Genomic DNA, 25458 nt, shown 5'->3' on the forward strand with positions numbered 1-25458 from the left:
TCAATTGTTTTAAGCAATAGCTCCATTAATGATGCCATTATTTGTTTTTTTTTCACAATTCTGAAGGAAAGAATCTAACACTCGAACACACACTTCACTGGTTTCAGTACTGGCTCCAGTAAAAACTCGAAAGTAAACAGAAGTGTGTTCATATCAGCACTGTAATCCTCCTACAGAGTAACAGCCTTTGAATATTTTGAACATTTACTCCTGATATGACACCAAGCTACATCACTATTCAGCTCAGCAGCTGCCACGCTCAAGGAAAGTTAAAGTGCTCGCTAAGCTTGTTTCACTTTATGTGTTTCAATATTTGCTTTCCCTACAGGTAACACAGATTAACATTCATGAGTAGGAGAGAAAACAGAAATCACTATTTTCTGAAGTTTTCTAAAAAGCAAAGAATTCACCAGCAGCAAAATCCCATCCTGCACACTCCTTCCCATTTCAAGGTCTGCATTGCTACATATGCATTTGAAAAGTCACAAACAACTGCTCCTCAAAACAATTATTCAGAAGTTCATCTCTTAGTTTCTAAGCTTAACAGCAGCACTTAAGAGATCTCACCTCGTATCAAAAAGAAGGGAAGACTCCATTCTGCCCTCTGTATTAAAGAGGTGAATAAAGTAATGGTTCCTTCTTTCTGCTCTGCATCTACTTTTAAATTTCTCCTCTTAATTTTTAAAGGCTGTATAAGCTGAGCAATGAGCCTCATTAATCACTACTGAATGATTTAACCCAGCCATTCCGTTCCAGATGCCACTCGGTGCTAGAGATATGCTAATTCCTTCCAAGCTTCACCTCCTTTCGCAGTTGAAACCATAATTTTCCACAGTGGTGAAGACAGGATCTTACTCTATGCATGGGGCCTCCTGCCAATCACTTTTATGACTAGCAAAGCACAAGTTTCATTCCACAGTTAAATCAGACCTTTTTGTTCAACCTGTTCATTATAAACACCCTCTCTCCTGCATTCTGCTGCTACAGTACCGTAGTCCCAAACTCAACCCTCTCCTGTGCCAACTCCTGCTTTGGGAAGAAAAAAGGAAAACAGTTTGATACTATCCCTACTCTTGTTTCCTCACACTACTTGTCTTTTTTTTTTCCCTTTCTCACCTCCTACCATCAAACATTTTGATAATGAAGTATCTGTCAGCTGCAGTACCTAGATATATTCCAAAACCAGAAAGTTGGACTGACAAGAGCTGTTTTGTGAGTGGGAGGTGAGGGGAGAAGCATTCAGAATTTGAAAATCCCAATTCTGAACCTGCCTGCCATCCATGAGAAATCCTAGCACAAAGCTACACCAGGGTGCCAAGTTTCATATCAGGTGCCAAGAGGTTTTGATAAAAGAAAAAAGCTTGGTGACATTGCTGAACACCTGATCCAAAAATAGTATTTTAGGACCTTGTATTATGCCTTCAACACATAAATAGAGACCCAACTGTGGATTTAGGGGCTTCTCTCCTCATCTTGGGCTTACATGATTTGGCCAAAAAGAGATGTCTGGGTTGAAAAGTCTGCTTTTGACCAGTGTTGGTAAAGTGCACTACAAAAGTGGCAAGCTGAGAAGTTTCTAAAAGGATACATACTCAAACACATTTTTGACTGGCTTCTCTCCCTTCACAGAGCTAATGAGGCCCATGCAAATTTAAGTTCAACAGCTTTTTCCAGTTAATTGGCTCTTAAATCGATGTCTACTACAATCTCGATTTTCAGACCAGCTAAGAACCCACAATGATCCACAAACATTTGCAACTGAAGATAAAGTCAAACACTTTAGGCAATTTAATTTAAACACTAGAATCAAGATTTTCAACAGGCACTACTGATTTTAAGTGGCTCCAAATTTAGATTGTAGGTTCCCAAGTTCAACAACTCACAAGGCCCTGGATTCCAAAAATCTGAGCCAGCCACTCTTTCAAGCATGACCATCTGGTCACCATCAAACCCCATTTCTTTCTCCGTTCACCTGCTCATAGAATGGAGTCAATGAACATCTTTAGGCCTACACTAAATCCTTGGCCATGTATTAAAACCTGATTTCTAAGATAAAAAATGTTAATGTCTATTATGCTAGTATAGAAGCAAACAGTAAAACTCAAGTTTTCTGTACTTGAATTTATAACCATGAACTGCTCTATGTGTCTAATCTTCACCATAAAGGCATTTAAGCAATTAGATAAGAGGCAATAGAACTAACCAACAATTTAAAATAAATACCTTGCCTGAGGGCACGCAAATTTCAAAAGGCACAAAAATGCCAGCCAAGCAAGTTTTAATGCAATGCTAGAATGAAGCAGTTTAACAGTACTAAAGAAATCACAATTCTGATTTATGTACAAGACAGCCAAGGGAGCAGAAGACAAAGACTGCAACATGAAGAGCACACAGATTATACAGCTCTCTCAGAAGGCTTTTATGGATGACTCCAGCCTGCACAGGTTAGACCCTGATCCTTGCCTTACCCTGCACTGTATGTCTGAAGACACAGGCTGCTCCAAAACTGAGCTTATTCCACTGCTAATTCACTATGCAAGACAAAGAAAATAAAATATCAAGTTTAAGATTTTAAATCCAGAGCTCAGCACAGGCTTGTCAGATGTACAGATCTTTAATCTACAGTCAGGGGTGTTCATATTATTTTAATCATTCACAATATTAGCATTAGACTTATGGTAATGCAATACCATATTGAGCAAATACTTCCCAAGAAAAGGGCAGCTTGAATAATTTTGCATATCTGACTATTCATTTATTCAAAGAAAGTAGATGTATTTCAAGACTGCAGCAGTCCAGAAAACATGCTTGTTGTCTGGTTAAGAATATTCATACCACTTCAATAATAATAATGTATTCAACTACCCATTTTGGTCTAAATCAAATTTATAGTAAGTTGTACCAAAATTAAATGCTCCAATTATTTAATTTACAGTTATTTACTTAAATGAAACTAAATACAAACATTTAACATAGTACAAAACGTTCTATGCCTCTCTAGAGGTGTAAAGTCTACTGGCAGAAAACAAGACTTAAATAGGAGTACCTTGTGGAATTTACCTCTACCACCGCTAAGGAAACCCCTAGAGGTTCTCTCCTGTTGTTTAGATACAAAGTCCAGTAATTTGTAAATGGAATTTCTTTGAATACAAAGGAAGAAATCTTCAACAACACATTTACTATTATGTGAAATCACAGATGCTAATACCAGCATCCTATACATGTCAGCCCTCTGAATGAGAAGATAAATACCTAAGGTGCCTTTATAAAAATAATGGTTTTATGCATTATCCAAATAGAGTTTATATATATATATATATATATATATATATATAAATCCCTTAAGATATAACAGAAATATGTTAAAAAGGAGGTAGGAGATGACCTTATGCAAAGTCCACATACTGAACAGCTACATCTGAAGGTGAAGCACATGCCCAAATTGCACCATGAGGACCTGCACTCCTCTGACAGCACATCTTTTCACTAAAACCTAGATGGAAAAGTGCTCAAGTTCTTTGTAGGTCTTTGAGTAGTGATACTGAAAGAAACTATGAGTAAACTTGAGGACCTGAAATGCTATTTTCACAAAGACACAAAATTGCTTTACAAACTCATAAAACAAAGGATCTTTTATTTAAATCCACAAGTGCATTTTCTGCCTATTGATAGTAGATTCTCCTTTCTATTTTTACAAGTTTCTGCTTCCAGAAAACACAATTAACATTACTTCCCACTAAAACACAAGGCAAAAGGTTTTTTATTCCCCTTTTCAGCATAGCTTGCCTCCTTTTGGTATGGCCACTTTAAGGTTACACCATTCAATAAACCATTCTGTCCTCAGCAAAGGTGAAATGACTTGGCTGCTCACGGGTGTGAGCAGAGCACTCTGCACCTTCCCCTTGGCTGCACTTGCTCAGATGGCAAGCAGGCTCTAATTAAAAAGACTGGCCTGACGCCACTCACAAATCTCATTACTGTCAATTTATCAATTTTGTTTTAATCAGTCATACACAGACACACATACACATATGAGTCTTAGTCAGAAATTTTCCTAAGCTTCAGAGCAAGAGAGGCAGGGAAAATACCCACAAGTCTGAGAATAGATCTCAGTATTTAACTTTGTTGGTTGCTCATATACCCCTCTGCTTTCTCACACACATAAAAAAAAAAAAATTTCCTCACTTCATTTTCAAAAGACAGGAAAAGAAATAGAATATATTTTCCCTAAGTTCCTATTCATTGTTTTATTTAAGTGTAGGACATTAAGTATGAGTACTTACACCTAAAATGGACAATCCCACATAAACAAGCATCTCTCCCTGTATGCTGTTGTTTTAACACCAATTATATCATACACACTCCTGGTCTGAAAGGACCCCAGACGTTCCAGAACTATATTTTATCATTTTTCATATAAATCTGGTTAAATGAACCATTTTTTTCCTAATGATCAGTGAACCAACAAAGAAATTCTGACATCCAGAATTAAATTAACCCCCTTCTTATTTCAATAATGCTTACTATCACCTTCAGGGTAAGGTAACTCACAGAAATGGCTTACATTAATAATCAGGATACTAAAAGATTTAGCTCTTTAAAAGCCAGAACTCAAGACCAATGACAGAATATCACAGCTCTGCACACCTGACTGAAAACTTAAGTCATTATTAGCTTCCCAGGTGTTTCACTTTTTCCCCTGTTGAGATTATCCTTAGCAGCAAGTCTCAGCTGTGAGAGTCCAACATAGCTGGCTGCATCTATGTCAGCACTATTAAATATTTGTTCTCATAAGACATTTTCTTTCTTCACATAAAATGTCCTTCTACCCACAAGAATTTAGTGCTGATGCTAAGCGCTGACACAGCAAGCCAAGAGACAACAGTGTATGACTGAAATATACATGTATGTGTATTAATGTATGCGCATCTTTCTCCTGAAAGAAGATATAAAATAGCAAATTATCTGTCCTTAAAAGCATCTCTAGCTTTCATGACACTTAAGAATATTTCTTTGTTGCTCTTCTCTCACCTTTTGGTCAAGCTTCTCATCACTAGCTGAAAAATACCCTTATTTCCCCTGTTTACACAATTTATTGGACTTAAAATACACCTTGGTTGCTACTTCAGTTACCTCACTATTTGCCTTACAATTTTATGAAGGGGCACTCAGGTGAAAAGCTAGGGAAGGTTATCACCACGAAATGAGATTATATAACAGAGCACACAAATAAAATGTGTCAGGACCTCAGCATATGAAATTTTTAAGTGCCATTTTGTTTGCTTGGAAAGAGCAAGGTCACAAAATAATCTCAAAATGTGAACAACTAACAACAACAAAATGACCCATTCCTAACCATTCAAAACCCACAACAAACTCACAGCAGTAACTTAAAACATTGACAATGGGAATCCTGACTATGAAAGGTAAATTTTTGAAGAAGAACCCAAGCCAGCTACCGGGACACCGAGCCAAGTGACCGTTACCCACACAGAGCATTTAACAACAACAGAAATACTACACTGGGAATTGCAGCAAGTGACCCAACTTGCTACACCCAGCAAATTACATTCATTAGGGAAAGCTATCCCATAATGAGACATAATATTGCACTTGTTTGGGATTGTGAAATAGAACTCTTCCAGTTATTTAGGAAAATTAAGTGCCAACCAAAACCGATGTTATTTGAAAGTGAGGAAACAGGTTCCCAGATATTTTACGTATAACCGTAGATTTTTCTGTCTCAAATTTCTACATACTTTCTCTTTCCACCTTCTAATGAAAACTAAATTGGTTTTGATTGCTTACAAAATCTTTTTGATGATCACTTCCAAAGCATTTTATCTTAGAGCATTGTTTGGTAAAGGTATTTGATGTCTAATATTAACATGGTAAGACTGCTACCCAAGCGTCACTAGTTCCTGATAATATTTGTGATGGCTCATCTATCATTGTAAATACAACCAAAAACCCTTAACATGTAGATCCAGGAGTATCCTTCACATAAATTCATGTTTCCCAATAAACTCTTACGGGCAGTTCATATGATTCCCCCAAATTTCAGTATCCGGAACAGATGATCCCTGCTAATGAAGTTACTCTGTAACTTCAACAAAAAAACATCTGAGAAGCAACACTGAGTCCAATGAGCAAAAATCAGCTTGAGCGTTCTTCTGGTTTAAACTAAGTTAATTGCCAGGAAATAGGGGGGGGAAAAAAAAAAAGTGTCCATTTCTAGCTGAAAGATAACAAAATTCACACAAATTGAAAAAAAAAGACGTTTGCTCTCCACAGATACTATCAGTACGCATAAGGATAAGTGGCTTTGAATCAAATACTTGGATACTTGGAGAATATTTCATCACAAGTAAGGAATTATCAATTTTACAGCATGTGGTTATTTGTTTGATAGCTTGAAGTCTTCAAACACGATAAAAGTGGGGCCAGCTTCTCCAGCTCTAAGCAGCTGGCTCAATCTTTTTTAGTCTCCCAGCAAAATTACTTAGAACAGCACACAGTGCATTAGGGATAGGTGAAAAATATAAATTTTTTTAAGTTTTCTTGGGTGATTTATTTGCTTTTACAGATTAGGTACTACATATTTTTATAATCTTTCTAATTATTGTATAATTTTTTTAAAAAAATCTTTCCTAATTTATTACTATTAGACAGAGAATACATAAAAGTAGAACCAACCACTTTCAGAAATGCTCTAGCACTTCATGAGGGAGCTTTTAAATACCAACTTCTGAGGCAAACAAAATGTATCAAGGAAGTAGCTGATTTATTTACTCCAGTCCCTAGGTTAGCCAGCTGGAAATGACTCTGGGGACACTCCATGGACACCCTTAAACTATTAACCAACAGGAGATAACTCTCCCATGAAGGAATACAAGAGACAATTTTGCCCTCCACTGGCTAGAACTATCACTGAAAAACACGCCTGCCTCACTGTGTCAGCACTGCCTGCTCCCCACAGCATGGAAAAACCTCTGGAGCAAATGTACCAATCCCATCTGAAGTGCAATAATTAGTAAGGGATAACACGGACAGGAAAGGGTGAAAAGGTGGGTGTTGAGCAGATGGGAATCAGCAGTGCAATAACTCGTCAAAATATAAAGATTTCCTGGGAGTGAAACAGAAAAATCACACAGTAACATATTTAGCCTTGAGAATAGCTAGAGCAGTGAACACCCATGTGGAAAACCAGAACCTTGACACCAGTTCCCAGCAAAAATGTTCTGCATGTTGCCCTTCAGATAAGTGAAAGCTTTTCTTTTCCAAACATACTCATTTGATGCTGCTGCTTCCTGGGGAGTGGAGAGATGAAAAATCCATGGATTCTGTAGCAAAGTATGCCTCAGAATGAAGGAAAAAGGGCAGAAAGCAGGTAAATACTCAAGAAAACATGGATACCAGAGAAGTATCCCTTAAAGCAATTCTTATTCTGTATGCAAAGGAGCACTGAAATTACACTGAGAGAATAGGGGAGGAAAGCTGCTATATTCCAATTTTCAACACTATTCAAATTTAAATTTATTCAACATTTATTAACCACAGGCTTACATGAAAGAAGGTACTTCACAGGATTCCACAGAGACAAAACCAAGGTAAAAATTAGGGGTTTTAAACTCTAAGTGGTTTACCAATTACTGCTCTAACAAATACTAACCCACTTACTTTCTTATTATTAATTTTTTTCCCTTTCCCATCCCCCAATTATTTCCCACCTCTCAGCAGAAGTTTCTAACATCCCATTTAGAGTGTGGCCACACAAACCATTGATTCAGCAGCGGGTGTAAGTGAGGGAAGTGAGAACCTTCAGTGGAAGAGGGAGGAAAGGATCAATCAAGTTGCAAGATCAGCTGTCAGTAGAACTCAAAGGATTTCAGTGTGGAAACTGCTGTAGATGACTCCTGTCCTTCCTTCTGCACTGCAGCCATCTGCCCTCAAATTTCATCCTGCCAAAGGTTTCTGGCATCTCCATTGTTCCAGACACAAGACTAACTATTTGACCACACTCTAGTTGAGAGGAAAGAAATTCCTCCTGCTGAAGGAATCGAAACAGCATTATTATCTGGTGCCTGTCTCTTATCTTTGTTACTGAGTTTGCTTACATGACAAAATTAAAAGCCTTCATAAAAATTCATGGCTTTTTTCCTTTTTTTTTTCCTCTCTCCAACTCAGCTGGAATCAACATTATTAGAGAGTGCATCCCCATCCTGGGGGGGGAAGAAAATAAATTGAAAAAAAACTTGCATACAACTTTATTGAGCATTTACATGATAAACAGATGAGAGGATTCAAAAATAAAATAAATTAAATATTTTTTTTTTCTTAACTTGGAACTTAAAACATCCCAATACATAATCAAGTTACAGATTACACTATAAAGTCAACTTTTCTAAGCTGGGGACGACAGCCATGAAAGATTCAAAAAGAGCAAATGGGTGAAAAGGCTCTTCCCCATTCCATTTGTTTCTTCCATCACATGAACGAGGCAATACAGAGGAAAATCAAATTAAAGATGGCATGACTGACACAGTCAAAAGTGAACAGGGCGAGAGCTACTCAGGGATGCAAAGTTTGCCAAACTCAATGCCACAAGGAGCAAACTAATACCTAAGAGCAAAACTTTAGTTAAATTTATGATACAATCTAGAAACAGACATAAATTACTACATTTAGTGACATAATTAAGACTTCAAGCTTTAGGCAGTGTACTTAAGTCCTTCAAAACCTTCATTCATTCATTCACTGACCAGATGTCTCATGCTACCATAACTTTAATGGCTCACAGGGGTCCTCTGCAAACATATAAGAATCAGTCGAGGTAGAAAAGTTAGCGCCCAAACCAACCTTCACTATGGCACAAGCATTTACTGCGTTCACTCAGCGTGTGACAGAAGGCGTTCCCAAGAACGAGAAGCAATGCTGCGGGCAGACAAACCCGTCCTCCCTGCGAGGAGCAGGGTCCTTGTGCGGAGGCAAACCCCAGCACCCCCACATGTCTCCTCTCCGGGACAGCCGGTCTCCACGGGGCGCAGGAGCCAAACCTGCCCTCCACAAGGCTCCCTCAACGCCGCCCCATCTGTAACCTACAGCCACGATAAGATGCCCCAACACGCATAAGCCCCGCACAAACTGTGCCTAATGACCACTAATCCCCCCTATCTCCACGGCCATCGCCCCCGCTCCCACTTAGCACGCCGGCACTTCACTTCACGCACGTGGGTAAACTTTAATCGCCAAGGTGAAGCAAAACCCATCCCTAGGACCTCCGTTCCCCCCTCTCCGCCGCGGTCCCCCCGCGGTGGCGGGGTTAACCCGGTCCGGGGGCTGGCAGGGGGATGCGCCAGGGACCGGCCGGCGGAGGGTGCGCGCTACCCGCGGGCAGCCGCAGCGAGCCCCGGGCGCTGCCGCCTCCCGCGGGACGGAGGGGTCCCAGCCCGCCGCCCCTCCCCGCCGGAGCTCAACACCAGCCGTGGTTACATCAGTCGACCCTCCGGAGCTGCCGACGGTGGGAGCCCGGGGACCAGGACAGGACCCGGCGCCGCGCATCCCCCCGCGCCCAGCCCCGGACAGCCCCCACGGCCGGCGGCAGCTCCCGGGGCAAACGCGCCCCGGGCGCCCGCGGGGTGGAAGCCGAGCTCCGTTTCCGAGCAAAGGAGGGGGCCGGGAGGCGCGGAGGGGCCAAACTGGGGGAGCGAGGGGGGGAAGGAGGTGAGGGCTGAGGGAGCGCTGCCACCGCCGCGGCCGCGTATCCGACCCGCCCGCCTGAGGTGGTTACCTGAGGTGACACAGATGAATCCAAAGAGGTAAAAGTGAGCAAACTCCGCGATCATTGTCCTCGGGTGGCGCCTGCAAGCAGTCTCATGCCAGAAGAGCGGGGGGAGAAAGGAAGAGCCCCCAGTTGTAATTCCACAGAAGCTTAAGGCAAGCGAGGTTCTCTAATCCCGCCGGACTGCCGGGACGAGCCCCCTCCGGGCACGGCGCTGTCAGGTCCGCGGGGCTCCAGCCGCACGCCAACTCCGGCCGGCCTCCCCTCTCCTGGCCCGGGCTTTCCTCAGCGGCGCCTTGACACTTCCCAGGACTATCCAGAGCGATAGGAGAAAACAAAAGATCCTCGAGTTCCCGCAGCCGAGGTCCGCCGCCTCCCGAGCACAAGTTGCTGCCCCGGCCCCAGACTCCGCTCGGGGCGCCCGGGACGAGCCGGTAACGGAGCGCAGCCGGGACGGGCACGGACCGGCCACCGCCGCCCTCCGCGAAGGCGAGGGGCGGGCAGGGAGCTCCGCGAAGTGTCCCCGCCGAGTCAGTGCGCTCCCGGCGAGCGGCGGGCAGAGCGCGGCGGCGGAGCGGCGGCAGCGCCCGCTCCCATGGCGGGGGAAGGAGGCGGGCGCGTCGGGGGCCGCGGCGGAGCCCGGCCGCGGTCAGGCGGGGCGGCGGGCAGGGGAGCCCCGGCGGCAGCCCCGAGCCCAGCCCAGCATCGCCGCCGCCCCCGCCCCTGCACGCGGGAATCCCACACTCGCCCCCGCCCCAGCGCCGGAGGAGGGCACGAGAGGGGCGATGGAAGGAAAGAAGAAAGAAAGGGGAGAGAGGGCGAGCAAAACTTCCCCGGGCCAACGCCCCCGAGCCACCCACCCCAACCGCCCGCCCTCGGTGCGGCGGCTGCGGGAGGAGGAGAGGGAGGAGGAGGAGGAGCGGCTCCTCGCCTTGCCCCGCCGCCGGGGCAGGGGTGCACGAGTCAGGCGGGGCCGAGCCCGCCGCTCCTGAACTTTCTGGTGTCACGTCGAGCCGCTCGCCTCCGCCGCGGGTTTCCCCTTCCCCCTCCCGGCCGCCCCCGCCTCCTGCCCGCGCTGCCGCCGCCGCGGCAGGTCTGGTGCCGCCTCGGGACACCTTAAAGGAGCCGCACCTACACGGCCCCCGCACGCCCCGAGCGGCGCTGCCCGGCCCGGCGCATCCCGCCCCGCCCCGCGCGGAGCCGGCGCCGCCTCCCGCCCCTTCCCCCGCCGAAGGTAAGGCGCGGGGCGGCCCCCGGAGCCGGCCCTGCCCCGGGCACGGAGCAGCCAGGAGCAGGGGGAGGGGATGGGGGTAGCCTCGGGCGCAGAAGAAGTTCGGATTCCCCGCGCCCACCCCCGCCGGAAAGAAGCAAACGCGCAAAACCCCGCGCGGGTCTCCGCAGGCATTCCCGGCGAGCGTGGAGACTGCGCTCCGCCGGGTGATTCCTCCGGCCTGGCCGTGCTCCAGGCGTGCACCGAATCTCTAGGAGAAGCATCCTCAAATCGCCGCTCCTGCGGTTGGGTGCACGGACAAATACTACAGGAGCAACTCCGCATGGCCATGTCACACGATGAGAGGTGGTGGTGGGGGAAGAAGGGGAAGAACACTGCATGGGAAAAGGGAAGGTGGACTTAGAAGAAGTAGCACTACCACCTCACAGGAAAGCTCCGGCTATCCCTAGATTTGATTCATTAAGTTATGAGGATTGAATGAGGCAGAAGAAGCAATTTCATTTCCAAGCAGAGTATTGAATATGTTAATCTCGCTGCAAGCAAGTCTGCAGTGGGATAATAAAACTATACAGAAAGACTCTTGATGTACTTCCCGTCAGAGGATTTATACGGACCCCACGCTGTTATCAGCCAAACAGGTTTGGGTGCTCACAGCCACCATCAGTCAAACCACAAGGAATGTCACTGGGTTTGCCCCATATTTCATCCCTCAGGGCAAACTGACCAAAAGTCCAACAACAGAAAGATCCTATGCACTGCACTGAATCTCTTTCAGTCCACTTTTATGTGTCTAAGTTCCATACAAATTTCAATACCATAAAGCAAAACTGGTTTACACTGGGAAAGGAAGCTCCTGGTTATATGTGTACAGTGTGTCTGTTTCAGCAGCACCAAACTAGCAAGATTTTCTCCTAAAACTGAAGAGAATTCACGAACATCCAAAAGTTAGAAAAACAATCTAGTGTTTTAACACCAATCAGACATTAATTTTCACCGAGAAAAACGAATTAGTGTCCTACTTCAAACACATTTAGAAAGCAATCATAGCTGTGCAATCAGTTACAGTGAATACTTTTGAATATGAGCAGATTTCTTCAAGCTGTACTTAGCCAACCATTTCTCTTTCTTTTGTGACTTCATGCAGCATTCTGCACTTCATGAAAGAAAAATGTATTAGCACCTCCGGAGTTACAACCACGCTGCAAAAACAGTGAAGAGGCCTGAGATTATCCTTGAATCCTAGTGAGAAGTTAGAGATTTCAATAATTTAGATTTGGGCTTGCTCTTTCACAGCTGATTAAATAAACAGGAGTCCCATGCAAGGCTGTAAATGGGCCTGAAGAGTACATTTATTTCACCTGTGTTCTCAGAGAGGGTCAAATATAAGTAAGATCCTAACTCTTCTGTTTCTCATGACTAGAATTTCATACTGTATTTAGGTAATCTGTCCCAGTTACTATATGGTCAGATTTAATTTTTTTAAGCCTAGACTAAATAGTCTTCTGGAAGAAAACACACTACCATCACCACCAATAACATTTTGAAGACCATTTTTCTTTTATTCTTTCTGTAGTATCAATACTTGGCAGACTGATATTGTACGAAATTTTGAACATATTTGAAGTGATTGCAACTCTTTAAAAAGCAGATCCACACATCTACCAGTAGGCCACTCTAAAGGGAATAAATGGGTTCACTTATTCTGTGAATGTACATTCACACATATATTTTATGTGTACATGTACATTTACATATACATGTACATTTACTTGTAAAGTGTCATTCTTATGTATCCCTCTGTATGGGATATATAATATTTCCTCTAATGTTTAATTATAAAACATATTTTAATGCATTTTATGGTATATGTATTATCTAGAAACAAAAATGAATCCATTTACTTTGTAACTGACAACAAATATATACAATGTATACAGAAGGCAAATAAAACATTTTCCTAATTCCCAGAGAGTTTTCTCAACTCAAGATGAATCTGTTTCCTGTTCACTAGTGCAATAGTAGGTTTCTAGAATCACTCATACTTTTGCTCAGGTTATTTTTTTGAAAGGGTCAGTAAAATTTTAAGTCTTCTGTATGCTGGTTGCTAACGTGAAATTCACATGCAGAGAAATTCTCCATACAGCAGTGGATTAAAGCTCTTGAAGCTTGAATGACCTTACCACATGATCATGAGATGAGCCTATGTATAAGAGTTTAAAGCTTTTGTGCCACAGTTACCCCATCTTTAATGAGCCTCTAAGACTATTTCAGTCACTATAAAGAATTTTTTATCCTTTGAGAAGAACAGAGTCATTCTACTTTGGGTACCTATAGTGAAAGTACAGTAGAGCTTCAAAGGCTGGTTCAATTTGTACTGTCTCAGATACTTCATGGCATAATGTTTAGCTGTCAGTGCTTTCTTACTTCAGAAAAATTGCTAGGAGTGAATGTATACTGCTCTAATTATCTTTCTTAAAATTCATTTAGATTGTAATAATATATAACAGCTGCACGGCTGAGTGAATCTCTTCAAATTGTAAGCCTACACAATTTCATCAGAATGTCTTGTAAGTAATTGACATCATCTCTAATTCTGCAGATGTTCTTACAAAATGTGTGCTATTAAAACACCCTTATTGTCCTTGATACTGAGACATACAGACATTCATGTGCGACACACACGTATATGTGTGTCTGTCAGAAAGTGTTTCTGGGAAAGGAAATACTGCTTTAACCTCTTCAGATGTGGGGAACAGTGCATCTATGAAATGACAAAGCAGATGTACTTCCTGTGTTCATTCTGTAATATGTAACACCGTTTTTAAGAAGTACACAAAGGTAATTTCTGGGAGAACAGAACTACTCTGAAGAAAGGAGTTACACATGCTGCCTGAGTTTGAGGCACAGGGCTTAGTCATGAAACCTCCAACAAAAAAGAAAAGGTTGTCCAGAACTGATAGTTGTGATTCAGCAGATGGCACTCTTCCCTCAAAGTGACTAAAATCAGTTCTGCCTCTGATACAAGGGAAGATGTGCTTTGAGAGACTATTCAGAAGAACTTGAACTTCTGTAAGTACTGAAGATCCCAGGCGCTTCTCTCCAAGGGCAGAGGCGCGCACATGACGTCTTGGATGTGTTGTGGGGGCAAACACACTCTCTCCACAAGCCTTTTTGAACTTCAAATGACTCTCCCCTTTCCTGATCTCCAAACTATCACGCAGCCTTCCGTTTATCTGTGGAGCTGGCTGCCAGGAATACCTCTGTGTGTACATTACACGGTCACACACGCTCGTGTCTGCGAAAGCTCACGGAGTTTATCGCTCCCAGGCTGGCAGCCAGGATTACTGCATCTGTACCTTTGTTCTATAGCCTACAACTAAGCTCCCATTGACATCACAGAGATTATGTAGATACAACTAAGTTTCAAAAACTTTCTTCCAGGGTGTTTAGGACACTGTGGAAGTCATGGGTTGCATTATTTAGTGAACTGCCTTAAAAAGCTATTATAAATATTTTTCCTAAGTGTAGGCTGAAATTAAGTGGGAAAATACGAGGAATTATATATACATCTTTCTTCGTGTATTTGTATCTAAGTATATTATGGGCCCTAACTGTGGTAGGAATTCTAGCTAAAGTCAATAAACACACCTGATAGCAGAACAGTACATTATTTCAGTGGTATTTTCATTATGGAAAAAAATTGGATTTTTCCACATTAGATCTAAACAAGCACTGAAATGTTAGAAGAAGGAGCACTGTAAAGGACAGCTGAATATAAGAAGTGCATGAGTAGCAAAAGCTTGAAAACCTACAGTTGCCATGTAATTAATTGGGATAATTATTATGAGCAAACAAGAAATGTTATGATTTCCATGCCCATATAAGTAAATTTCTGTCTCTTTCTTGACCTGTCTGGTTACTGTTTAAACATGCTGTTCAAAGACATTGTTTTCTTGTCTTGGGCCTTACCATGATTTTGCTTTTATTTACATTAATTTTGTGATGTAATTCTTATTTTCTTTGATGTTACTCTTAATTGCACTACTAGTAAATTCAGACTTCCAGTGCCTTTCACTACATGCAACATTTAGAATAGTACTCAAATCATTGCAGAGCAAAGAATAATAGCAGTAAAATATAAGATTTTATTTGCTATGATGGATTTACTGATAGAGACCCTAAAGAAGCTCAAGCCTCGTTATGTTAGGTGTATAGAAACATCACCATAAAAGATGCTTTCTTCAAAGGATTTATAAAGCATCATTATCAACATAAAGAACTTAAAGAAAAAATCACCACTGGCATAAACATGCAAAATTCCATTGAATTTTATCCTTTAATATTCCTTTATATTAGGGGTGAATGGGTCTTTTCATTTCTGTTCAAAGATGCTGTAGCACATCCTCACTGGGGGAAAAAAAAAAAAATCATTGAAGCTATATTCCTTCTGTTGCCCCAGCAGAAAATGCTCAAGGCATATTTGCTATTCAGTCTACTCAGCAGACTAGCTCAAACACTTTAAAAAAATTATTATAATTATAGGAAATATTGCATAGAACTCCTGCTTTGTGGCTTTGCTCTTGTTAGTAACAAAATGCTAATCTGCTTAATATGTAATTTATATACAAACAACACAGTATTTATTACAAAACCGGTGTTATCTCTGATATTGCCAAACAAAGAGAGAGCTGTCCCTGAAATCTCAGTATTTGCTTTAAATGTTTAACAAATGAGCCATTCAGTACTCACTATCTCCTTGCCTCAATATGAGGAGTATGAGGGTGTCACCTAGTGGATTGTTCTGGCTGCCTGGAAGAGAGCTCACAAGCCAAATCACCCAAATGGCATTGAATGAACTAACAAAATGAAAGAGAAAGGCTTCTTTTTTTCTTTATTTAATTACTCCAGGAATTGTGAGAGCTTCAACACAGCGTTATTGTTCTGTAATATCTGCCTTTGGGTTCCCATTCATGCCACAGAATCTGTTGGCACTGAAAAGGGCTTTAAGAATGATGCATCCAAAATGTTGAAGAGAAAATTACCTATGCTCCTGGATCAGAGGATAGGTTTAATATTACCAGAGACAACCTTTTTAAATGAGTTGCACAAAACTTTTGTTTAAGATTACAAAAAATAAGTGGAAGAAATGATATATTGTGCCTGTAAGTTTCATCAGTTATGTTTTAAAAGAAGGAACTATTCCATGGTTTTCAGCAGGCCATCAAAAAAAGGAGGGGGGTTGCATGTATTAATTTGAGATTGCTGTATGCATTTATAATTCATGAATAGTTAAGGTTAACCTTAGCAATCTGGAGATGAAAAGGATTACATAAACTATCCATCTTATTTCTTTGATTGAATTACTGCACATATTTAAAGCAGACGCCACTTAAGAACTGAATACCTGCAGTGAATTAACTCAGTCAAATGCAAAGCAGATACCCAGCCAGCTCACCCAGTACCATTGCAATTGCATGTTGAAATTTAAAATAACCAGCATACAATTTATAATTGCATGATGAAAGCCTATCTGATCCCATATATTTAACCTCTTTTAATTAAAAAAACGCTTACTATAGTTTTAATATTGCATTCTGCCCTTGAGTGGAGGAAGGGAAGAAAGCAAGGATGGAACTACAGATGATAAAGACATCCTATTTTTGTGCCTAGAGCATGCATTTGAATTACACCCCTTGAAATTCTTGAGTGTGTGCTGTGTGACCGGCATGGGAAGAGGAGAAAGCCTTTGCCCCATGAAGGTATGCTTATTTTTTTGTGTCAGAAGTACACCCTACCCATCAGCAAATGCAGTATGCTACTGGAAGCAGCAGCAAAAATCTTATGTTAGCACTATGCTTTGCTGGCCTTGCTGTTGGTGCCCTGCCATAATATGTCTGTTTTAATGAACAAGTGGATCTGCCTTCCTCTGTGTATGATGACTAACACATCCTTAGCCTTTCCTGCATATACAAAACCCACATGGTCAATCTAAAATTCCTTGCAAAATACCCCTGGTGAAAAGGCATGAAGACCCCGAGAGTCCTTATCCATATTAAAAGCTCTCAAAACCACACTTCAAGAGAACTGTGAAAATGAATATTACTTAATTTAATTAGAAAAAGAAAATGCATAAAGGTATGTAAATTGTTTGACTACAAACTACCTCTACTTTTTGAGGTAGGAAATGAAGAAAAAAAGGAAAAAAAGATTAGTTAAATCCCTCACCCTCAAAACAGAAGAGAGTTCTGTTGATCAGAAGCATGTTATTTTGTTAGATATTAAATGTTTTCTGGCCCTTTGAAGTATTTCTCCACTCTCTGGACATAGAATTATTTGGGTATTTTCTTTTTAATGTATTTTGTCTTGTCAACACTGTTGGTGTAGGTCCTAGTGGATTCTGCTGTGAAGTGCCCAGGTGATGTACATTGTGGAGTTCAGTAGGAGACACTGACAGAGCACTCAGCCTGCAGGGCAAGTAAGGATTACTGCTGAGGGAGAGAATACTGTCAATGAGCCTTGTATACCCATCCATACAACAGGCTATTTTATTTTAAAACAGTTCTTTCCAGCAGCAGTACCAGGCTCCCATACCACATACATCTCCTTGTGCACAGAAGGTCAGAATGCCTTCAGAATGGGGGGAAAAAAAGGAAAACAAACTAGAGGGAAGGCCTTGGGCCCCAGCTAAATATTTCATTAAAATGAAAACTGGTCTTGCATGTGTTCTCTTTAAAACCTCCCAAAGGACAAATCTGTCAGGGTATGTCTACATAGTTAGGAGCATCCAGTAACACAACTATTCCTCCCACTCTCCGAGACGGCCTGACACGAGCCAGCTCCAGTGCAGAAGCTGAGTAAATATTGTCTGCTGGTGCCAAGGCTGAGCTAACACAGGTTGTGTCTCAACAGGCCTTATTAGCTCAGGCTCATTACTGTAATAACAGGGCTCCGTGGCTGCTGTGCCGCAGCTGGCTCCGTGTGCCGGGCCCGCGCTCCTGGCAGTGCAGACATGCCGTCAGCGTGTTCCTCCTCTTCTTCCCGGAGCTCTTCTCTTTCCATTTCAAGCCGGCAGCTGCTCCTCTCAAAAAGCTGGCCTGGCACACAAGGCCATTTGAAAAGCTGTGGGTTAGTGGAAGGTTGTGAAGCGCTGGCTGGCGAGCACAAAGCGCGACCTTAGGCAAGGATTGCGCAGGTACACGGCTTCCACTTCCCTCTTCCATCGCCTCTTAACAGAGAAAGTGTGACAGTAAATGACACACTGAGCACTGGAGGAGGATTTATAAAAAAGCAGCAATCTGCTTTCTAATAAAAAGTTGAAAACTCTCCCTTTTCTTTTATATGAATGGGTAAGTCTTGTACTATCCTAGTTGTTACTCAGTAAACACAATTTATCTGCTTTTACCCTCAGCTGCACTCCTGGACAAACAACCTCCTGTTTAGCTGGAGTGCGCAGTCAGAGCTCCATGGGCTCACAACACCCACTTCAAAGAACACAACAAGAACAGAAAAATTGCTTTTTAAATCCTACTGCTGTACAGGCACAGGACCAGCATGGCAGCTCAGATAGCAGTATCAGACTAAATAAATATTAAGACTAAAGAAAGTCTCAGGCAAAGCTCCTACAGACCACAATAGGAGAGGATATTATCTGGGATCTGCACCTTCCACATAAGATCCCTGCAGTTGTAATTCTCAGGTGAGTAAGAGAGCAGCAGTGAGGCACAAACATTATGTGTCAAAACCATAATTTGAAATTTACACCTACACACAAAGATGAAGAAAATTATTCTAAATTATTTTGCATTCTTTATTTATTAAATTATTTCAGATTTTATTTCAACTGACATTTTTAGGTGTTGCTTCATAATGATGGAGCCAAGAAACCGTCTGCTTTTGTGTGTTCAAAATAGATAGTCACACATGGAGGTAATAACCTTAGGCCAGGGGAGATTTCCTTGGCACTCAGAGGGTTTTTAATATTGAAATTTTGCATATTGCCATGGAAAGTTTCTACTAACCAAGAGGGAACTCTTTTTAAGTGGTAGGGTAAACTATTTGCCTGAGTAGAAGTTGGAGAGATTTCATTCAAGCATATTCAGTTGGTTCTCATTATGAACAACTTTATATTTAATTGAATTTTTTTTTTATATTTGCTTCCCAACTTTCAAGAAAATATACACACTTGCTTTTTGAGACACATTTTGGTATGCAATATTACTTGCACTGCAAGATTTGCATTTTGATTTATTGAAGCAAACGAGGTTTAAAAACCCTGACTTTTCTTATTATAATGGGAACATCCTCTCAATCAATTCAATGTGATGATAAATACACGTCTTTCAGTAAAATACTTACCTACCCTTCAATGTACTTTGTTCTTACCTGGATTGATTCCAAAATACACATTTTAAGTGAACTATGCTGTAATGCCCTCTGCTGGTACTAAGCTGGTAAAAACACTCTAAATTTCCTTTGTAGTTCATTTGAAAAGGTACAAAAATGGTATGAAGACCTTGGGCTCTAACCACTATAAACTTCTACCAGTACCCTAGGCTGATTATAGACTCCTAGAAGATAGGACCTAGCCAAGCTGATCTTAAAAAATTCCAAATTTGACATAAACTTTCCACAAAGTAGCCAAGAGCTTCAAGGTTTCTCAAGAAAGGATATTTCTAAATTTTCAAAATTTAGTGAAAAATTCCATAGCTAAAGGAATTAACTTTTAATCAAATTAACATCAACTGACATTCATTTAACTTCAAAAACTTGATACTGCATTAAGAAATCAAGCCTGAAAATTTTGCCATAGTGGTAATGTTAGATTTCAGAAAGTTCTTGGCTTATATTGTACCAATCCAACACATGGTAATATCCACAGGCTGAAGCCACCCTAAGTAAGGAAATGAATATATGCACTAGGACTTATATTGTAACTTTGGTTGATATTTTAAATGTCTTTAAAAATAATAAAAAAAAATGGGAATGACAACTCAGACAGTTAAGTACAGACAATCCTGCTTCAATACTTTTATGGCATGAATACATGGAAAAAAGGAAATACTGAAAAATCAACTTAAGTTTTTCCCTGCTCAACTTATTATTGCCTTACAGAAGGCTTAGCGAGAAGCTCCCCATTCCCAAGGAGTTAATTAGTACCTTCTGTGAATAAATACCAAACACACCAACATCTTATATGCAGCAAGATTAAACAAGAAATGTTTTTTAAAGTTCCGCAGCCTTTGAAGTATGCTGGGTTAAAATTGCCTTAATTAGATAGCATAATGCTAAAAATAAGGTTAGGGCATTCTTGTTTTTGTCTTCCTTTTCTCTCTGAACACAGAGTAAAAATTATAAGCCTGGCTCAAATTTGGCATCACGGAAACATGAACGAGATTTTCAGAAGTGCATTGAGGAGGGAGACATTCAACTGCCACTGACAGAACTCCCCTTGGTATTTTTGATAATTCCACCCTTAACCCTTTATAAAGAATCCCTTGAAAGAGATTTTTGCTTGAAGCCATGAATCAGCCCATCAGATAAGCATGGCGAATCACCAATTAACAGGAGACATGAAGGATTCTCTTGATTACAGTTTGGACAAGCATTTCTCTGGAGAGCTGCTGCTTTTGCTCAAAATCAGCCTGTCTCCTCCGTGTTTGAGCATGCTTCACAATCAGAACCCAGAGAATTTTAGTGCAACAGAAACATGGGCTTGATTGGCCCAAAATGATTATTTTATTGTTAAGGCAAAATCTTATTGTTGTGTCACATGGCAAAAGCTGGCATCTGAAATGATGCTCTGCTTTTGTGGGACACAATAGCGTTGGAAACAAATGATGAATACATGCAACGTGGTAATAAACACGTCAAAGGCAAACATTTGCACTCATGACTATTGTGTAGATTCAGCCCAATCCTTAGAGGATTTCAGGTTCTTGGATCTGCCATGTCCTAAGCTGGCAGTAGCTTGAGGTGACAACCCCACTGCCTGAGAGCAGGTGTGGGAGGCATTCCTGCCACTTTCCAGATATGTAGGAAAAGCTGGAGTCCATCTGTTTTCTTCCCTAACATTTTTAATGATTTGCTGTATTTCTGATTAACTATATTATTTAAGTCACAGCAAAGACAAGAGTAGAGACAAGTTTGAAATAGCATGACAAAGAGTTCTTTTTGAAATCTACTTTGTTATGATAAATATTGTAGTGACTTTTATTTCATCTTTTTGGGTTTGTTTGAAACTTAACTTACTAACTCCAGGAAACAGTTACATCAGTGATCAGATTTCCTATCAATGAAATAATGTGATGCCTAGGTAGCCTGTGAAAAATGTGCTTTATTGCTTCTCTGGAAGATACTGGAAAATGTAGTCTAGAAAAGTAAGATTTATGAATTTTCTCTTATCTCTACTCTCCTCTGTAAGAGACTGTACTATAGGTAACCCTAGTTCCATTTATATGTAAACATTTCCTACTTAAGAGGTTTGTATTGTGTGCAGTGGTTAAAACAAGACATGCTGAAGAAACAGCCTATTCTTTTACTACCCACTGGATTCAGGAAAAACTATTTATTTGACACTGAATTCTCACTTAAATGGCAGAGAGACTGTGGACCACTGTGAAAAATCCCTGTTACAGACATGAGAGGACTACACAAACACAGATTGGTGCAAAATTTTAACAACATAAATAAACATCCTCCTCAAATGCTCCCATGCCTGTCATGATGCTACACAAAGCACAGGTCTAGTTCTGAATAAAAGTAAAAGAAATCCGTCTTGGTGTGAACTTTACTGTTCCAATGATGGCAGCCATTCCCATGGCACAGCAATATTCCCTAAATCACACACTAACAGCAACAGGCAGAGGGGAGCACAGAAAACCCTCAGTGCTCTATTGCCAAGCACATGACAACCCCCTAAGTCTGACTGAGATTCCATGGCCATTAAGTGGATCCAGAAAACCCATAAAATCCAAAATCCTTATGTTCTGTCTGCTCATCCTTGCCATCTGAAACACTGCCATGTCCAAATAAGAACACAACAGCTCTACCTCACAAGGCCTGAGGTCATGAGTTGTGGGGTAACATCAATCTTATTTCTGTCATATCCTGGAAAACCAGGAGCAATGTATTTGCACCCACAGGAAAAAAAGAAATAGCAACAGATAAATAGCTTTTTGGGCAGATCTATGCCTATCTGTTAACAAGGTTAGTAAGACTTTAAATAGATCTTCTACTTTTGAAATCAGGCAGCAGCTTCTGGAAGTGATATTTACAAACAAATTATTAGTACAAACAATGTCTAATAAAACAGTACTGAAGAGTCAAGGGAAGAAATGGAATTTTCATTTCTTGATCCCTGCAAATTACGATAAGGTGCTTTACTGGAAGCCTTAGGCAAATACCAGTGTGTCTTATGGAGCCCAGCAGAGGGGTTAAATTGGTGAAATTTAAATGCCTTTTATCACAATTAATCAGGTGGTCCTTTTTTTTTATCATAGATGTCACAAATTGAATTATAGTAGACAATATATTATTTATGAGATGAACAGCAGTGTTTTTAAAATGTTATATATTATAATGGATTTAAAAGGTTTTATCTATCTCTGTAAGTATAACCATGCCACAGCTTGCAAGTAATTCTTTTCTATTCTCTTGACAAAAATGAACATAGATCCAAAACATGATAGCCCATACCCACAAAATGGGAATAAATTACTCCTTTGTCACCCCTTCAGTTTGTGGTTTACAGACTACAACAAGGGCTGATTATATTGATGTGCCTAATTATGAAAGTTAGGGGAATTTTCATTTCTTTCACTGATGTCTTCAGTTGATTACAAGTGAGATTGGAAAACATCTTTTAATGAAATATGCAACACAGAGTTGTATTAAATCCAATCATACATTGCTCAGCAAAGCTGCAAACAAAATGAAACAAATACAAATCCTCAAATATTTCAATGAAATGAGTAATTAACAGTTTTCTAGTATGGAGCTTCATGAAGTAAAAAGAATAAATCTCATAAAATAAAGGCAAGACACTAACAACCCAATTTCATGCAGAATTCTAACTCCTGAAAGGTCTGAAGCCTCAGGCACTTAGAATTTACTGTTCTCATTCACAGAAATGATTTGCAGAGCTAAATGAATATTTTAGGGTCTTTTCTTTGAGTCAAATGATCCATCTGTTTACTAAAACAATTCACTGCAAAGCCAAAGAGGTCATTTCAGGGTAAAACCTCCATCTTAGCAATGGGTAAATCAAACAAGGTGTCAAGCTGAACTATTTGAAGTATAAAGTAACATAAGATAACATTTGATGATGGTCAGATTGTATGATCTTTCTGCTCCAGCATTTTTAAGATGGAGATACAAAGAATCATTTTCTTGGAAGGCATTAAATTAACAGAGATTTATATTTCTATGGCATTATCCCAGTTTTACACTGCTCAGTAGTGTTGATAATGAGCATTATTTGTAAAAATGCACATACTCTCCAGCTTAGAGCCACACCACCACACAAGGGAGTGTTTCCAGTAGGTTATGAATTTGTAAGTTGAATCAAGGCAAGAGCCACACAATGTTTTCATCTTATTCCATGAGAGAAGATGAATGGGAGAAGATGAATGGAAGAATGAGAGAGATACTATTTATTTCAAATTCCCAATTTGCAGTAAAATTGCCATGTTTTATGTGGGACTTATGTGGTAAGGGAAAAAGAATAAAATAAATTCAGTAGGAATATGTTTGTCTGAACTGAAAACATACTATATCTCCTAATTTTAGCATTACCAAAAATTTCAGTGGTGTTAGAGTTACAACACAGCTTCTACTATAAAAGGGCAAACTCCCTATAAATGGCTGTATTCTCAAAACTAGAATAATTTTTTTCTTCCTAAAATAGAAAAGATAATAGACTACTTGCCATGATTCTTCAAATACAATCCTGATTACCAAAAGTTATCAGAATTTATAGAAAATAAAATCTCTTCTCAGTGAGGTTGTGGTTGGTGATTCTCAGTGAGGTTGGAGGGTTGGATTCCCTCCAGTTGTGGTGCTTCTTTTTGCTAATCCTTGCATTGCAAACAGGCAGGTGTAATCACTGTATTAGATCACAATATTCTGAGTTGGAAGAGACCCACAAGGATCAAGTCCAGCTCTTAATGGCCCATTGGAGATCAAACCCACAACAGTACAGAGTCTAGTGGAGGAAAACTAATTAAGCACTGCATTGACAGTATTGTGTATAATCTTCCAACTTAAAACCTTATCTGATGGGTAGAAATGGGTACAAGCACAGCTCTGGGTCCCAGTCAGAGTTTATTGATGCATTTGCATCATCACACACAGTACAGCTCCATGGACCCCAGGGCCTATTCTGGTTAACCCAAATTTCCTTTCCATGAACATAAATATCGGTCATCACCTCCATCACAAAATTCCAGGATAATTTGTTTTACTTGCATATTTTTCAAAAGATTTTTTCTAAAGCCACAGTGGAAACTTGTAGAGGATTGGTTTTTTTGGTTGCTGCAAACTCTGTGAAGAAGCTTAGCTAAGAGTTGTGAACTTGAGTGGTTTGGCTGAATCATGGATCATCTGATTGGATCACCTGAAACAAGCAGCTCACCTTCCTTGGTTATTTTCACAGAAAATTCTGCAACAGTTGTTTGCACACAATTAATTAGAAACCGAAGTGGCTAAAAGAAAGGGATGGGCTAATTACTCTGCAGTTTCCTGTAACACCATAGCAATTCTCCTACTATTATGCAAAGGACAAACAATTTCTTTTCCTAGCCAGAAGTTTTGCAGTACAAGAGGAAATTGCTCAAGCCATAGCAAAGGACTTCTATTGACTCTTACATGTACAAAATGTGTGCACTCCTCTTTGCCTCTTTTGTCTTTTACCCATTTATTTATTTCAGAAGGAAATCATGAGCTCTCTGTGCAATTTAGATCTTGTCCTAATGTTTGTATTAGAGGTCTCAACTCCTGCTTAACTTCTTGTTAAAAAAAATCATAACAGTCTATCAACAGGAAAATTCTTCGCATGTTTTTATATAAACTTGCACCTCCCTTTCACTAGTTGATATTGTATTATCAATGAGCAAAAATTGCATTAACAGCCTAATAAAACAAACAGGGCACATGATGGTACTATTCATTCTTTCAGTAAAAATTTATAGGATGATTTTTTGTTGCCACGACCCTGGAATTGCAGGAGATCTTTTACTGGGGTGATGTTTTTTTTCTTGTGCCCATTCTGGAAAATGCATTTGCCTTTGAAATTCACAAAGATGACATGAAATTGTAGTGAATCTATGTAAAATATCAGCATAAAAATAAAGTCTTATTCTGAAGGCAGGCAGGCAGGCAGGCAGGGCGGAAGGAAGGGCAGAAGGAAGGGTGGAAGGAAGGAAGGGCGGAAGGAAGTGGCGGAAGGAAG

At 40.7% G+C, this 25458-nt stretch overlaps 1 protein-coding gene across 5 annotated transcripts in view; it reads right to left on the reverse strand.

Moving 5' to 3' along the window:
* Positions 1–25458, reverse strand: part of ROBO1 (roundabout guidance receptor 1) — a 690100-nt gene that overhangs the window by 281710 nt on the left and 382932 nt on the right. Inside the window, exon 1 of one of the 5 annotated variants that reach the window (XM_015640440.3) lies at positions 9791–10352. The exons of the other annotated variants lie outside the window; for them this stretch is intronic. Coding sequence (XP_015495926.1) covers positions 9791–9845 — 55 coding nt within the window. The 5' untranslated portion in view covers positions 9846–10352. Of the gene's footprint in view, positions 1–9790; positions 10353–25458 lie in introns of those variants that run through there. 5 annotated transcript variants of the gene reach the window in all.

Source organism: Parus major, chromosome 1 (genome assembly GCF_001522545.3).
Source record: "Parus major isolate Abel chromosome 1, Parus_major1.1, whole genome shotgun sequence".
Classification (NCBI taxonomy): Eukaryota; Metazoa; Chordata; class Aves; order Passeriformes; family Paridae; genus Parus; species Parus major.